The sequence below is a fragment of the Rhopilema esculentum genome, chromosome 16 (assembly GCF_057945365.1).
Source record: "Rhopilema esculentum isolate cy_ngs chromosome 16, ASM5794536v1, whole genome shotgun sequence".
Classification (NCBI taxonomy): domain Eukaryota; kingdom Metazoa; phylum Cnidaria; class Scyphozoa; order Rhizostomeae; family Rhizostomatidae; genus Rhopilema; species Rhopilema esculentum.
The window spans coordinates 15316297-15334020 of NC_142830.1; the positions used below are offsets into that span (position 1 = coordinate 15316297).

The 17724-nt window shown below is 34.6% G+C and overlaps 2 protein-coding genes across 3 annotated transcripts in view; both read right to left on the reverse strand.

Annotated features, from left to right (window-relative positions):
- LOC135682019 (polycystin-1-like protein 1) overlaps nucleotides 1-6648 on the reverse strand; it is a 58963-nt gene extending 52315 nt beyond the window's left edge. For both annotated transcript variants that reach the window (XM_065196718.2, XM_065196717.2), the window contains exons 1-2: nucleotides 4184-6648; nucleotides 1113-1239 (exon numbers count right to left, since the gene is read on the reverse strand). In XM_065196718.2, coding sequence (XP_065052790.2) covers nucleotides 1113-1239; nucleotides 4184-4232 — 176 coding nt within the window. In that variant the 5' untranslated portion in view covers nucleotides 4233-6648. The remainder of the gene's footprint in view (nucleotides 1-1112; nucleotides 1240-4183) is intronic.
- A 143-nt stretch (nucleotides 6649-6791) lies between these two features.
- On the reverse strand, nucleotides 6792-17637 carry LOC135682020 (uncharacterized). Its single transcript, XM_065196719.2, has 17 exons — nucleotides 16939-17637; nucleotides 15015-15135; nucleotides 13853-13944; nucleotides 13558-13609; nucleotides 13289-13363; nucleotides 11641-11959; nucleotides 11080-11138; nucleotides 10697-10762; nucleotides 10331-10396; nucleotides 9756-9863; nucleotides 9319-9419; nucleotides 8849-8914; nucleotides 8569-8656; nucleotides 8142-8216; nucleotides 7828-7855; nucleotides 7527-7575; nucleotides 6792-7061 (listed from the first exon to the last, which is right to left on the reverse strand). The coding sequence occupies exons 1-17, from the start codon at nucleotides 17091-17093 to the stop codon at nucleotides 6944-6946; spliced, it is 1638 nt and encodes a 545-aa protein (XP_065052791.2). The 5' UTR covers nucleotides 17094-17637; the 3' UTR covers nucleotides 6792-6943.
- Nucleotides 17638-17724: the final 87 nt, after the last annotated feature.

Here is a 17724-nt window from a genome sequence, read left to right on the forward strand (position 1 = left end):
AATATTGTTTAAATATGACTGGTATTCTATCGTCATAATGCATGCATATTTCTTAACTATAAAATATGCAATTCTTTACATGTAAAAAATCTTAGGAAGTGAAAAACGTTCAAATACTAAATTTGATCAAAACGGACATGATGCACCAAATAGATTTTCACTATTCAGATAATTTGAAAAACTTTACATCTAGCAATCAGAATGCAACCTTTAATGTCAATAAAAAACTAGTTGATTTTGGAAGAAGCCTGTTTAGACGAGGGGCTAGATGTCCCAAAAAATTGAAGATCAAGAGAAAGCAGTCAAGTTTATCTCTATCTTGAAGTGAAAACCAGGAAAAGGTCTTTGGTAAAATTCAAGATAATGTCGACATTGTTATTATTGATAGTGTTACAGCAAAGATGATTAGGCAATCCATGTGAATTGTTGAGATATGGGAGGGGTTCAGTATTCTTTGATTACACACAAGATTGAAGAAAGATGACCTAGCAAAAATAAGCAAAATTCTGCGCAGCAAAAAAGGATGACATATCTCCTAACATCACCGGGAAGTCACTTTTTCTAAGGAGCATCAACCATTGCAGCTGTTGAACAAGCTTAAGCATTTGAATTTGCAACGCTTATTTTCCAATGTTTTCATTGCATTAAGGTTGTTTCTGACTTTGCTTGCTAGTGTTGCATCAGTAGAAGTATCGTTCAAATTGTCTAAAGAAACTGAAATTTCCGAAAATTTTTGCTATAGCTCCAAAATTGACCGATATAAATTGTTTTGTTAACCAACTAGAAAATTACCTAAAGCTACTAGCTCTGTTTGACAAACATAATGGGGTTTTAATACTGTTGCTGATTCTACCTTTTTTCATTTAGAGGTTTTTTTCTTTTTCTTCTTCTATTATTGACAAGTTTTGATAATGGAGACGCTGAATTGCTAATTATTAATTGTTTATCAACTGCACTGCTCACAAAGTTATTATCTATGGGCCCCTAAAGTCATGGGCCCCCGGGTCAGTGATCCCCTTGACCCCCCTGACCCCCCTCTCCTCAGCATTGTAAGGGACCATCATCATTCTTACAATATCAACCTTCCAAATTCAAATTACATTTTTTCTTACCCTTTCCTTGTGCATTGATAAGTACAGTGATTGGGACCATCCACGGGCTCCTCCACACGAGTAACGTTTTCTAAAGACGTTTTTTCGTAGCAACCAGCGATCCACTCTTGTCTTCTCACGCTTGTTCCTATGCAGAAGAGATTTTTATTCGCAAAGACAACAATTCGGGTTGGCTTTCTTATTGAGCTTTCTTATTGGTGAAAACGATGCAAATTGCAAAGGACGATTGCGTTGCAATACAGAAGATCGCCGCCTTTACTTTAATATCTAACTATTGTTTACGAATAAGTGACCAGAAAGTATATATTAACTAAATCAAGATAAAAACTTTACAAAAGATGCAGCTATTAGAATTATTTGAAGCCTTCTGGCAACTTGGACCGTTTCTTCTGGCTTCATATCTAATATCCATCATCATCATCATCATCATCATCATAATCATAATCATAATCATAATCATCATCATCATCATCATCATCATCATCATCAACATCATCATCATCATCATCATCATCATCAAAAATACATTTAACGACCCATGGCGGCTCGATAAAAATGTCTACACATCTATTAACTATGTTATCAGGCAAGCTATTTCAAATGGGTATGATCGAAAAGAAGAATGTAAATTTAACAGCTTCAACTCTTCCAAATTTTAGCATAATCTATTTTGAGTGTGTCTCTCTTGTCGTTCTAAAAGCTTCAATTGGAAAATAATCAAGGGGTTTCAAAGCACTTTTGTAAACATTTTATGAACGTATTTTAACTGAAATAATGATCTACGCGATTCGAGTGAGTCCCATTTTAAATGTAACATTAATTCTGTTACACTTGACCGCTGACGATAATCATCCATTACAAAACGGACTCCATGTCTTTGTAAGATTTCAACTCTATACTTAAATTCAGCTGTGTGCGGGGACCAAACCTCATAAGCATATTCTAAATGGGGTCACACAAGTCCAAGCATCAAACCCCCACGCCCTCCCCCCGAGTTGGCTCTCGACGGAACTAGTTCAAAACCGTTAGCTTGTCAAAGGATGTTGTGAATAGCATTCAAAGAAATGCAACATTCTTCTTGGTATGCAATAATCCCGGGGGGGGGGGGGGGGCACTTGACTAAGAAAGTGACGGGGCTGTATGGAAAAGCCTTTTGCATACTAACCCTGTCCCAAAAACGTATGCCAGTCAATTTGAACTTGCGTTATTGTTTACACGACGGAGGAAAAGTAAAGAACAAAACGAAGAAAACATATACAGGAGTAAATTTATGGCAATGTAATAAAGCCTGATTGGTAACATCTGATCGGATGAAGAAAAACCATGTAGACTTCAGGGAAACGTGCAAGACGTAACTTGTTTGAGTGATAAACACCGAATTTTAGACAAAATACTCCTGTTTGCCACAGCTTCTTTGTAAAACCTGATATAGGGATTCTCGAGTTTTGACAACCGAGAGTCTTTCAAAAATTGCAGTTTTTTAACTTAAGTACTTTTAGCGGGTAGAACTAAGAAAATTTCCCGAAATTAACTTTAGTATGATGTTTATTTTAAGGGAATTTTTACTATGAATCGTAAATTGTAACTTATTACTGACCTCAACGGTGATTCTTGATTTAAAGGCAAAAAGTAGGCTACATCACTTCTTTTCTGTGGCTACATGTTAACGGTTTTTCTGAATAAAAACAATGGCTGTTTAAAAACTTTTGTCGTGCCGTCGTGTTTTTCTTCCTAAATTAGGGTGTTCAGTTGCTAATTTCTCTTTCAAAACTTTATTTAGAGAGTTGGACAAATATAATTATCCAATTATGATTAATTAATTGCTTTGGAATACAGAAGGAGGAAACAATTGTTGAGCAATTTAAACAGAAATCACCGGCGGAGCAGTTCAGCATGGAACTAAAATGCGGACCAGCCCCTGGATTGGAAAGAGTGCTACCGGATCATCGATTATTGACCCAGAAAATTACTCCGCGTGGAGCTACTGCTTATTGCTGTTTTATATACAGAACCAGTTAACAAAATAAAGAGGTTACTTTAGAATTAAAATCTCAGTGATACATTTGAAAAACCAAGGAGAAGTGGCAGCGCCTTCAATTTTAGTTAAAATCACATCATACATGAAAATTCATGCTTATTTGAAATTTTGATTACAATAGGCTATACGAACAGAGAAAAGCTTGCTGGAACATTTATTTGTCTATTGTGATCAATACATTTCTTAGCCACACTACCAAAAACACAGATGTATGATGACTTTATGTCTGAATGAGCCTAAAGTCAAAACTCGAGAATCCCTATATCAGGTTTTACAAAGAAGCTGTGACAAACAGGAGTATTTTGTCTAAAATTCGGTGTTTATCACTCAAAAAAGTTACGTCGTGCACGTTTTCCTGAAGTCTACATGGTTTTTCTTCATCAGATCAAATGTTACCAATCAGGCTTAATTGTAGTTTTCCCTGGTTGTGTTTGTATCTTCTTCAATTCTTATTATTCACTTGTGGTCATTTATCTTTTGTTTTTGTTTAAGCTAGGAAGGGTGTCTTTAAAACATTTTCTTGAAAAGGAAATTTCAGCCATTTTAAATTCACAAATATCACAAAATAACACTTAAGTTTGCTAGAGCAGTTTACATCAAAACCTCCTCTCTCAATGGCAGTATGACCCCAGCCGCTGGTCACACAATTTCAGTTTTCACCGACATTCAAAACTTTCAATCATACCAAATGAATATCAAAATGTTTGATGGGGTCCGCTAAAAATGAGTTCCGGTTTTTATCACCTTCACTGGGCTTCGCAGATAGGATAATCTGATCAAAACTCAAAAGCTTCCCAATCTTTACCACTATTTTCAAACATGTCTTGACGGCTTGAAAACAGCTACCAGAGAAAAAGAAGGGCTATGGAAAGAGATACCATGCCAAGATTGGCAACAACGAGATGATTTTGAAAAGAACGAAGCTTTGACCGAACATTACCCTGCCAATTAAAGCCGTGCTAATAGGCCTGAAAATATACACGATATTACAAAATCATTAATAAAAAAGAAAGGAGAATAACAAAGGACCTACCGATTACACCAGTTAGTACCACAAATGCAAAGAATAAAGTGTTCTTCATTTCGAAATCCAGTTATTTCGCTTTAGCATCATTTCCATTGCTGTCTCTCCGTCGCCGATTGAATTTTTCACCCTCGCAGTGTCAGTCAGCCAAACGATTCAAGTATCATGTTCCGATGTCATTTAATCAATCACATAAAACAATGAGCGACAGAACTGCTTCCGAATTGGCACTGAGCCTAAAGTCAATACAGCCAAAGTTCTTATGTTTACAAACAAACGCAGAAACTTGGGATTTCAGATGTTTTTCAATCAAAATCAATTTCGTTTTATCAAACAACAACCTTACAAGATATATGCTTAAGATCTATTTTCAACACATCTATGTCATAAACATTAAGAAGTAAGAAATTACCAAAGAATGTTTTTGAACCTAAAAGGTTATCGAGCCCAGTGCCCTATTACATACGCTTGTGTTGCACATATAATCATTAATGTTATTCCACAATTTGAATTTCACAAAATTATGAACAACTGTGACAAAACAAAGAAGCAAGAAAAAATAGAAAAATTTCATAAGAGGGAAAAAAGGGGAGACACGGCAGCTTTCGATGGGAGGATATGAGAAATAAAGTATGGGCAGATTTGTTCTTAAAAATATCATCAAGAAAACTTCAGGGTTTGATCGTTTGGATAATCCATTCCTACTAAGAAAGAGAAAATATCGACGCATTTATAAATTCTATTTAAACTCATCTTGACAAGCCCAGTTTGAAGCTTTTTTAAATTTTTGTTAAAGCACTCAATTTTCGAAAAAGTTCCGGAAATTTCGATGACAAAAAATTTCAATGGGATTAATTTTCGGCTGCCCTGCTTGGGTCAGCTGTGACAAAACGGCAAGATGAGGCCCCTGCGAGCGAAGCGAGCAGAAAAATTGTTGCGACAACGCCCTTTGAATTAACTTAAATTCGTTCATTCGATTAAAATATTTTACTGTATATGGGAATAAGTTTGCTACAGTTTTTGTACATTTCAAACAATTCTATATCAAAACAGAATTCACTAGTTTATGTGGCCCCTACACCTATGGCACCCTTGCATGGACCCGAGCGAGGGTCGGTTATTTTCCCGCACTCTCTATTAATTATCTTCGAAATCCTGTTGTCTGTATACGTTAACTTACTTAATGTACTGCTAAGTCAAATGCTTACGGAAAGAATTCGAGTTGTGAAGAAAGAAAGCGAGTGAAAGGAGAAACCTCTGTTCTCCCTAAACGTACTAACATTTCCCGTCCAAACTTGACATTAAAATAGCCTTCGGGAATGTCTACAAAATACTTGAACAACTTATAGGTGTCTTGGCTAGACCAATTGTATGGTAATGATTATTCCAATAAAATTTTACGTCATTAATAAAAACGAGACAGGTCAAGATGGTTGACGTTATAAATTCAATTGAAAAAGTTCGAAAAGCAGAAAGTTTTTTAATTAAATAACACAACTAATCACTTTTTAATCACAAAGTTGTCACTTACTGTAAAGTAGAATCCGAGAAAAGAAGTCAAATTATTTATGCTTATTTCTGAATTTTAATATCTAGCATTTTATTAGGAACGAGCATAGAAACAATTAAGAAACAATTAAGAAACATTATGAAACAATTAAGAAACTTCAACGCTAAATGGGAAAATGTTAAAAGGCAATTCAATTTTTGATAAATGCATTTCTGTACATTTTGCATTTTGATGTTCAGTTTGTTTTAATCGGGTGCAATACATTAATTTTCCTTCTGTCACCCGGAACTAAAAGAATTTTCGTGAATTTTTCACGTGTGTAGTTTGATTTGTTTGCGTTAGGATTCTTATGGTTTGAAAAATACTTCTTGGGCATCTATCTCCCAGTTATCATCATGTGTTTATCCACACAGGAATGCATTTGCGAACAGCTCAAAGAATGTTGGAATGTTGCTGCCATTGCTCAGAATCCACCACTATTTATTTTACTTTGCTCCCTCTGGGGGCGATTAACTCAATACTGTTACCTGTGCACTTCGCCGCATGGATCAAATGTTTATTCTGAATTAGGAAACTGATGTATCTTGAAAGTGGAATATCTTTATTGTAAAGGAAACATTACCTTACTTAGAACACCGAGGCATTGAGGTTAGCTTGAAAATTCCGAACACAAAATTGGAAGTATATAGAAGAAGTATTCAGTTTCAAGAGGCCTGGCTTTTTAACAAATTGCCAATCAAACTTAAAACTGAAAACTCAATGCTACGTTTTAAAATTAAGTTAGGTGAACATTTTATCTGATTAGATTATATAAGATAAGTTTTAGTTACCTTTTAAATTCATGCATTTATTTTTACTTTTGCTTTTAACAGGTCCCAGACTGATAGCAGCTTTATTAAGCTGAATCTGGTGACCTGTTTAAATATCTTATGATACATATAAGACCTTCTGTTGAAAATCAAAGTTATTAATCAAAAGATCAGGGGACGTTAACCAGGAAAACGGTGACGATGGAGTGGAAAAAAGTAAGGCAAGCAAGAAGATTATAAAGAGCTGCCTATGATTCGAAAACCGAGAAGATATTGCTGCAATAGTTGGAAGAAAATCGAATCTTGAAAAGTTTGTTCCCATTTATTAGAAGGTGAGTGCAAAAAATGTTTCGGATCTTTCTTACTCTGAGGAACGTGTTACTAGTACAATTTTGTGCTATATACATATTTTCAAGATCAGGGGCAGGAAGTTAACCAAGTCGAAAGAGTTTAACTGAGGCTAAGTGCCTTTGTCTGTGAGAGAGTTCTAGGTGTTGGCGATGGAGCGCTGGGTACCTCCCGCAATGGAGGAGCTGAGGTTCTCTTTGTCTCCATTTTTCTTGAAAACCTACGAGAAGTAGTGAGAGATAAATTCAAAGGAAAATTAAGGGGGAAATAAACCATACTGGAATATTCTTGAAAACTGCACGATTTCTTCATCGTATTTCATACAAGAATTTATCTAGAAGTTTTTAGCATATACAAATCAAGGAAGCGTCGACATTCTAGAATTAAGCCGGCCTTTCTGTCTCCCATTACAATATGCAATTGTGTTAAGCTAAGTAGTCACTAGTAGCCACTTTGGAGACAACAAAATCTTTGACAAAAGAGGTTTAAAAGGAATTGTCGTGAAAGGAAAGATCAACAGTTATCTTTGGTTTCAAATAAATTTTCCAAGAAAAGTCACTCTTCTTCATTTCTAGTTCCTGGATAGTTTGCGAAGTGCAAGTAAACATTGTGATAGCTCAAAGTCCACTGAAGCATTTTGCATTACTCAGTCTATTATCCAGACAAAAATAGATACAACACTAACCGAAAATCATTCTCTGGGGTATCTTCTGAGCTTTCGTCACCGTGAAGACCTGATAGGAATTGATAAATTCAAGTAGAACATGAACCAAATCAATCAATTAGACGCAAAAAAGTTCCGAAGACGAGAGATCGTGCATTAAGGTGAATTGGGTCTGTCTTTCTACAAAAACATCCTGTTTATCCATCTTCAGTCATTTTTTGGCAAGAACGTTTACTCGAGAAATGTTTTAAAACACTTTTGAAGATTTCCTTTACTGTAGTACAATCGTGAAGCAATTCGTAAAGAAATTCACATTCATTACCTGATCTTGGTCCTTGAATTATATTCGGCTAGAAAGAGATGATAAAACAAATGACAGTAGGTTTAAGCAAATGATGCCAAAATTCATTGATATCCATTAAAAATGAACATGATAGACAACGTGCCTGAATCAATGTGGATTGCTATGAAGAATCAATAGAATACAATAGATTTGCACAAAAAACCATATTGGATGTAACAATATACTAGAAAAAAGGAGGAATCTTTTTGTAATAATCACAAATAAAAGTTCCTCTACTCAAATTTCAATAATGGTTAACAAAGTTTTTTGGGGTAATGTAAGGGAAAACTCACCAGTTGATATTTTCTGCTTGCATTCGGTGGTTTGGTTGGGCCGAGAGCAGCAGAAGCAGCTGCAGGACCATCGCTCTGAATGAAAGAAGCAAGAAGGGACCCAGTAGAAACGGAGAGCAGGTACAAAAAATGGAAAACCAGTGTAAAAAATCTGGTATTGGTAAACAAGACAAGCAATACAATTTCGTTTTTATTCTTTGCTTGTTAAGGTTTTGCAAACCTCTTTTATACAAGTATTTTCCTCAGTATGAATTTTAAGGATTCGATTTTTAGGACTCGATATGCAAATAAGTTTGAAGGATGGAAAGTAGCAAACTTCACTGGGACATGTTCAAGTTGGGTCAGGTCATCGTTTGCAGTGCAACTCGCAGTGAAAATCGCGGTGTGTGACTTTCATTTTCGCAAATGAATTGAAAAAACAACTCACGGCGTAAGTGATGGCCGCGTGTTGCAGTTTTGCAGACTGTCTCTTCAAAGATGTTCGCAGAAACATCTCATCCTTCAGTGCATGCATCCTATATGTGTGGAAAGAAACATTGCTTTATGATAATTTATCAAACAAATGATAATATATCAAAGAGGTGAACATGAACAACAGAAATATACATCTGTTCCATAAAAACATTGCTTAACTCATATATGTTGACTGTTGACAAAAACAGTCATCGTGGTTATTGGCATAAAGCTGTCATTAGAAGATTACTCACGTTTGCTGCAAAATAGTAACTTTAACCTCCCATGTTTTATTGGACTTTTCAAGTTCCTTTTGCAACCTAAAGAGATAATACGAGCTCACCTAAGTAAACATTTTGTCTAAAAATGATAAATAACAGTGACATGATTGTGCTGCATAGAAGCAACTTGCTGTGATGTGTGGTATTTTCCGCAGTACCACTATGTAAAAAAAATGAAAATTCCCAAATTTGCTTAAAAAAATGAAAAATAGGCATTCAAATTAGACATTCAAATTAAGGTTTTTGACACTATTAGTGACTAGCTCTTAAAAATGTAAACAGACGAAATTTCTAATGGGTAATTTGAAATTGTAGACTTCACCTTGCATTAGAATTACAACGTGACTTTTTTGGTTTTTTTCCTAATATTTTTTCTAACAATTTTTTCTAATAAATCACGATTCTGATAAAATTTTTCTATTTTAGTCAAAAGATAAACGTACCTCAATATTTCTTGCCTTTGCATCTTATCAATTTCTTTCATGCGTGCTAAATCTTGCGCCAAATTGTCATTTGAAATAGACTTCTCCACATGCTTTGCACTCTAAAATGGACACGAATGGTTTGACTAAAAACACAATTTTTTTATTCTGACTCAGGCATGAATCATATTGCCTCTTTTTGCAAAATCTGCATTGTTAAGTAAGGCTTATATTTAACTAAAAAAAGGAATTCGAAGTAAAGTTCTCCATAGCTTATGTCAAACAACACAAAGTGGCAACATTGAGTTGATAGTGTCATTGCTAATAAAATGTATTGTCGGGAATGCAACGCTCCTTTTGAAAGCTCGCTAATCTCTGCTCCATTCACAAACTTTATCCCTATCCAAATCATAGTCTAGTTCCACAATCTAAAGCAATGTCAAGAGTGTCATATGAACCTCGGCAAGCTTCTCTTTTTCCAGTTTAACCTGCTCTTGTATCGCTTTCTCCTTACGCTTAGCAGCATTTTCCACGTCTGATATCTTCATTTCGGCTTCTCGGTGGGCCTAAACAGAAAATCCGGAAAACCTTGTTTAATGAGAGCTAATAACAATTAAATTCTAAATGTGGCAATCGCTACTTTTCATCAGTTGATTCTTTCAACGTTCAATTCGATTCAACATCGTTTTTATAAACCATTGCACAGTGATTTTGTGATGAATAAAAAGAAACATCGAATCAAGACGAGTTTCATGCCTTTAATTTCTAGACGCGATACAGCAAAGCAAATAAATGCGTTTAGAAGAACGTGTGCTTGAATTTCCGGGTAGAAGAAGCAAATGTTCCGGGTAGAAGAAAATTAGTGAAAGTTTATAATATTTATACATGCCAGAATACCATTTAAGCATGATAGATATAAAATCTAGTGTAATAAATTATGATAGGATCTGCTTCAATAAATTGAGATAAAGACTCTGAAGCAGGGATGTTTAAACCATGAGAAAAAAATTTATAAGCAAACAATTTCATTAACCTCAGCTCTAATTATTTCTATTCGTTGTTGCATTGCAAGTTGCAATTCTTCCTTCTGCCTTTCTAGCTAAAAGAAAAACATGTATCGGCTGATAAAGACCTCGAATTAGCGTGTGTATCTATGTGTTTCAGAGACGAATAGAAAGAAGTGGGGAGGACAGCTTGTTCGAATATTGTCACTTGCTGAGGTAAAACAAAAAAAATGAAATAACTTCGAATAATATGAAGCCTGTTGAAAGATTTGTTTTCAAAATAGGCATTTAATTATTAGAATGAAAAGCGCACAAGTGCTTAAACAAACAAAGATTAATATTCGAAAAAATCTTCCTTATATTGTCTTTTTCATTTTTTATAATGAACCATCTACCTCTAATCGACTGTTTTTCTTTTCTGTTTCGACTTCAAGCTTGAGGTCCACCACTTCCTTTTTCAGCTACAAAAAGGGATGAATATTAGGTGCATGTTAAGCTATTCGATTAACAAGAAAAGTGACAGTCCCTACTGCACATGATGCATGCTCCAGCGAAAGAGTTCTCTCACTAGAAGTCAGGGTTGTTAACATACGCACTAGGCAACATTTTATAACTTGGTTTCAATCAATTATTCTATAACTCTTCTGTTATGAAAAACCAAATAAACATATATCTACCAACAAACGCAAAAAATATTTACAAATAATAAAATTAAATATTAAATATCGTGTCTTGTTAATAAATACAGTTAAAAATATAATAACATAAAATTACTAACCTGAGCTTGCGTATCTTGTTCTAAGTTCAGCTTTTCGACCAAACGCTGGCATTCCCTTTCTGCAAAAACGTGCAAATTATAAAGATTTGCCGCATCTAATTGTAATTTATATTATATATTCTCAGGTATCTTATATAGGTGATTTACAGTAGCCATTCCGATGCATAAACGACGTACATTTGTTCTTTCAAAAGATATTGTTTTTAGTGTGTTTTATCAAAGAATGCTGGGAGAAAATGCCCATAAAATAATAAGATAAACGAATTTTAAGGACTAAAAATCTTTTCGCGATACTCAACCTCGAACTTCGGAAGCAAATTATCAAAGAAATTGCAGGTATCTGACACCTTGAATGTCAAAACGAACTACAAAGTAAAACCTTAAGGACTAAACAAGATAACGCAGAATAAAGTATTTTGCTGACTGAGGAAAGACAAACTGTCCACACCAAGCAAATTCAGATTTGCTTCAAAATAAAAAGTATATTCAAAAGAAAGTTAAACGTGTGTTATGCTCAAGATTACAGCGAAATGATTTTATTAAAATGCTCGAGATAGACACCTAAATGATCTTTTTCCTCATTTTTCTGATCTAGAAGCTCTGAAAACTCATCGATGCGATCTTCAAGATTTGAAATTGTATCAGTCAAATGCCTGATCTCCTCTGCATGCCTTTCCATTTCAGAAGAAACTGATGGAGATTTTGTTGAAGATTCTTCGTCGTCTTGAATCTCATCATGTGAAAATTGAAGCTGCATCATATCAAGCATTTCCTGTTGTGCAAGATGGTCCTGCTTTTGTTCCTCTTGAATCTGTGCCATTTTATTGAGCTCGCTTTGGTGTTCTCTGTCTTGCAGTTCACCTTTTAAGGCATAGTATTTCTAGGATAGACAGACGGGGGAGGAATAGCTCAGTAGTGACTCGATTTGTGTACATTACGGTTCCTTAAGGAAGAAAGCCAAAGTTGGAGGGTATCAAATTTTAGGAATGTAGCTGCTTTTCACATGCACAATCTACATCAAAAACAATAAAAAAGGGGAAGTGCTCCAGTTTAAAGTTAAGTCAGGTAAAGCAATATTCTTTCGATAAGTGAGTCGACTTAATCTTCTGCATCATTGAGGGCTGCTCGAGCTGTTTCTTTTACAAACTAAGGCCCTAGAGCATCGTAAAGCAGATATGCGAGAAGATTTCTCTTTCAGGCTCCGTTTTATGAGACTTCAATTTTATTTATTTGCAATTTTGTAATATATAAAGAACATTAGAAACAGAAAAACACCTTAAAGGTGGTCAGAAGTAGTTTCTTGGTCCAAGATGATTAGGAGACAGGAAAACCAGTCAAGTTCTTCAACTATCCTAAAAAGGTTTTGAAATCAACGCCTCGCTGTGAAACTTTTGTTAAAATCTGGGATAATTATTCCTCATTATTTCATCATTCTAAAATGATAAAATAAACCTATAAAATGATAAATTCTATAATGTGATAAAAAATAAACCTCTCCATTGCTTTGAAGCTTAAAAATTTGACGTTTTAATAAAAAAGGCAAAGCTTCTGATTTGATGTTTCCTCAATTTTATTTCATTTTAAATGACGTTTCTCAGGATACCAAAACAACTAATTTATGTGTTGAAATCGGAGACCAAAATTCATTCCTTATCAAAGCTATTTGCTAAATTATAAGGAGGACGGCGACAAACAGACCAAAGGTAACTATGTTCACTCTACCATCCCAAAGCTACTGTCCAGAAAGTTAATGCTTAGAGAACAACTACAATTAAAGAGATCAGTAAATCCATAGACGTGTGTTCTTTTCGAGGATAACGAAGCTTCTTTTGAGCAAATAATTCATACAGCCAGCAAAAAGGCAGTATGGAAGGTAATAAATACACAAAGAAAACTCCAAAAGCTGATGAATATGGTCACAAATGCCAACATCCATGTAGAATTTCAATTAAAATAAGGATTGATTAAGGATTTTCTACATAGGATCTTTTGCAGCTAAAACTATGACCTTTCAACGAAGCAGTTTTCTTCCAAACAGCAAAAAAGATTAGATAAAGAAGAGTTAATCAACTGCCTCGTTCACAATAGCTGCAACAGGTAATCAGCAATTGATACAAATTTTAGCGGTAAGCTATTGTAAATATTTGGTCTTCACAACCTAGTCATCCTCTCAACCATCAGAAATTTATCATTATAATTAGCAACTTACATGATAGTCTGTTGATATTTTGCAAATGGCATCGGCAAGCTGAGTGCGAAAGCTATGCCTCACTACTTTTACTCTCTAAATGAAGAAAAAAAGATTTCACCATTCAAGCTTAAATACAAAGCAAATTAATATGGTATGCAATGGGATCAGGTTTATGACCAAAATGTGTCCAATAAAAGAATAAATATATACATAATACTCTTAAAAATTTTGAAAGAAGACTGAATTAAAGTTTTCATGGCATAAACTCAAAATAAAAACTATTTTACCTCTTTATGTAACTCTTCTATTTCAGCAATGTGGCTATTTGTTCTGTTATACCTGAAAATTAACATGCTTCTAAATTACAAAAAAATTTATTATTTTATCATTTAGTCACAATCATGAAAATTTATGAGTACTTTGTGTGGCTGAAAATCTCCTTGAATTCTAGTTTCCAAAATAGTTTTTTAATCAAAATCTGACAACTAAATTCTTAGGAAATATTCATTTCATGCAAACAGAAATTTGCCAATGTAAAGGAAAATCTTTGTTGCTTAAATTGAATAAAAAAGGCAAACTTACAGTTCCACAGAACGAGATTCAATCTTGGCATCATAATCAGCTTGCAGTGCCAGTTTTGTGTAATTCAGTGTCTTTTTTAACACAGAAACCTCCTACAAAAAATTTATGTTGATTAAAAGGTCCTACAATTGACTTCACAACATTCATTTGATAGCAATGTTTTAATAAATTGCAAACCAGAAAAGAAACAATTTTTTTTAGATTCTGAGCAGGGGCTTTTGGATCTTCTCAATTCTCAAAGCCTCTCAATGTGGATGTTATCAGAAAAATAATGACTGTAAAACAATCTTGAAAACAGTAAAAATGCAGCCATTTCTGTTTACTGTATAGAGATTTCATAGACATCCTGAAAAAACCAAACCCTATGACCCTAGGACCCTTAGGACCATTAAGTACGGAATATCAAGAGGACAGTTAACTATGAAAGAAGCAATGTCACACAGCCTGGTATCTGTTAGAGCTTACCATTTTACCATTCGTCCAATTACATAATGTTTACCAAATTTTAAAGGGGCTAATCAGTTTGAACAGTTGAGCTTTAGTGGATAGTAAGGTCAACAACTCAACATTAATGATCCAAAGATACCTCCCAGTCTATACTAGCTTTCAAAACAATCACTGTCATGTTTCGATTATTGGAAATCAAGTCCATAATTTCCTTCAAAACAGATGAAAAAATAACAGATTTTTCCAATAGTTTTAGTCTTCTGTTATTACCATTATTACTATTATTATTTTTTGCAATTTCTTTTACGTTGGCAAAAAAGAACAAAAAATACATATAGCTAATAAGCTAATTAACGCCAACAAAATAATCTAAAACCTACTTTACCATGTCCATACTAAATCTACAAAAACCCTAAATCATGAATGGAAATTTTGCAGAATCTGCAGATGCAGGTAGTTCGATGCCATAACTTTATTTTTTGCTTGAACTCGACTAGTGTGTTGGAATCTTTAATTTCCTTTGGTAATGAGGACCAAAAATGACCTCTGTACTGAATATTCTGTATCTGGTATGATGTTGTCTTTGTTGTCCTAGGGATCCTAGGTCCTAGGGGTTTACTAAATGATCCTAGGGATCCAGGGTTCTTGGGTCTTAATGTCTGGTTTTTCCAGGAGGCTGTGCTTAAGCAGATCACATATTAAGCAGGCTTTATACCTGAACAAGAGAAGTCAACAGGCCTGTTGTTTCCTTTAAATCAATTATTTCTGACTGTTCAGTCTGGCAAGCTCTGTCCATGCTGAAATAACCAACTCTCAACTTATCAGCCAAACATGGCCTGCAAATAGAGAATCAGTAAGCAAAATTTACTGGTTTTTGTCACTTCTGATTTATGTTTTTACAAATTAGTTATATTAAATATGCAATGAAATACATTAACAGAATATGAAAAATACAAGTATTCATTTGTGTGCTACATATTGCAGATTAAAAGTAAGGTTCTGCTCAGAAGGACACTTTTCAAACTTATTAGGGTAACAACTTCTTGAATAAATATTTTTAGAAATAGGAAGCATGCATAATTTGAAAAAAACAAGGTCCAGAATATAAGGTAATGTTAAATACTACATCCAGAGATGTCTTTAGAAGCCAGCAACTGGCGAAGGTCTGCTACTTACTCACCAAACCTTCACCATTTACTTTCACCCTCACTTTAGTAAGTCTGCACAAACTTTAGCAAACTTATAGCCACCTACTTTCAAATGTGAGCCTTCTACTTCAAATAATTTTATCTAAGGGAGATTGATTGTGAAAGCTTTTGGTTCTCTGTGATATTCTCTATCAAAGATTTTTATAATCAAGTATGAAACACAGACATCTCTCCAGAGACACAAAAATACAACCATAATTTTTCTGTCCTTTTTTCTCAAACATTTATTTTTCTTTAACCGCCAAGCTTTGATTCAAGTCCTTTGCATGACCCATTAAAAAAAACCTGCCCATAATAATTGAATTTTTGTTTTAGCAAAGTAAAGGGGAAGAAAATCTTGAATGCATTTTTGTCAGAAAAGAATAAAATTTCACCACTCTTTAACAAAAGTGATAGCAAAAGAACATTGTCTTTGGAGACCTCTAGCACCTTGTCCTCTTTTAGAATTCAAACTTCTAGTAACTACTGTAAATCCTCCATTTGTCCACCTTCTTCAAAAAGCTCCCCTGGAATAAGCCCCTACCCTAGAACTACAAATTGTAAATGAGTCCCCCCTTGAATAAACCCCCACTGCTACCACAAATCCCCAAATCGGCCCCCTTTATTTGTTGATTTTGCCATCTGAGGTTGCCTTTGGCGTTTTATTGAATTACCACAAAAATTCACACTTTGGGTAATAATTAATTAAATGTTCATAAAGAAATTCCTACTAAAACTTAGCAGGTCTTTTAATAATTTGTTTTTCATTATGTACAGTGAGTTCCAGGAGATTTTGTTTTCCTAACAATTTTGTAACCAATACCTGGCCATGTTCCAGATTATTTTATAACCCCCCCCCCTTTGAATAAGCACCCCTCGAATAACCCCCCATCAAAAAATATAAAAATAGATAAGCTAATTAGCCAGGTGGCTAATTAGAGGATTTACAGTATTGAGAAAACTGAGCACTCAGCTAACCCGCCAACTACTCAACAAAAAAACAGACAACAATGCAGCTTTATGTGACAATAGCATAGAAATTTTGCTTCTTAGCACAAACCCCACAATTTTCAGCAAGGCATGTCAAAAAGTAGCAGCCAGCCAATTTTTTCAACTCTTTTAATCTGTGTCACCAATATGGTACACATCTAACTGACATGATGATATTCTTAAAATCAAAGTGTTATCAAACCATTTTTCTATCAGACCAATGTGCTACAATCGATTTGAGTGCTGGAACGGTATCGTTCAACTTCTGTCCTAAAAGATTTTCTCTTTCTCTTTGTAAGTTGTCACAGAACATGATTAACAACATATTAAAAAATATGTTGTAATGATTTATTGCAATCAATAAAATCACCAAATGAATGATAAGATTAAAGCAGAATACGAAATAAAAAAAATCATCGTATTTGCAGGTAGGCCTTTTGACATTGGTATTCCAGGGCTCACCTTATAGAAGCAAATGTCGAGCCTCCATTTGAACGATTCGAGCCTATTTCTTGGTCATCACCTTTTTCAGAGTTCGAGATATTATCACTCTGAGCCATTTTCGTAGAAGAAGTAATCGAGGAAGGTATCCGATCTATATCATGTTGACCCGCCATTTTGTTTTTGTTGCCAAGTGAGCAACACCGGTGAGCCAGTTGTTGTTGCTGCTATCACTGCCCTCTGCACAAAATCTCAATCTGCACCTCAATCTGCACACCAAAGTCAATTTCAAGTTTTTCATTTCATAACAAGACAGTAAATATAATTCAAGCATCGGAAAACAAGAAGCTACTGCTAAATTTAAGATGATTGAATAGCAGGAAATATACATTAATATATTGATTTGCCAGGCCCGGGGCTGGGGGCTGGATACCCCCTATAATTGTCAAAATGTAGTATATTTCCTTTATAACAGTGTACTGAATAAGAAGGAATATAAAAGGCACCCCCCCCCCCCCAATATGAATTTCGTTCCGACGGCACTGATTTCATAACAGTAACTATTACAAAAAATGAAAGCTTTACCAGGGGATGCTCTCTCCTCGATAATTTACCCATCTCCTCCTCTAAATAATTCCCTCCATGCAGTTTACTTTGTTTTTATGTTCTTGCATAGTATTATTTGAATTTCCTGCCAAACGTGTTGTTTGTTTAGTTATTATCACTAAATTGTATGTAGTGAACTTAAAATGAAATGAACTTAACTGAAATGAGCTGCGGGACATGTGGATACCAAATTGTTTATAT

Bases quoted from the DNA above. Each gene is read 5' to 3' on its own strand.
- LOC135682020 (XM_065196719.2), bottom strand. From the start codon at position 17,093: ATGGCGGGTCAACATGATATAGATCGGATACCTTCCTCGATTACTTCT. The intron at 10,763-11,079 runs GTTAGTAATTTT...CCCTTTTTGTAG, and splicing joins AACAAGATACGCAAGCTCAG to CTGAAAAAGGAAGTGGTGGA. The intron at 9,864-10,330 runs GTTAATGAAATT...TTTTCTGTTTAG, and splicing joins TAGAAATAATTAGAGCTGAG to GCCCACCGAGAAGCCGAAAT.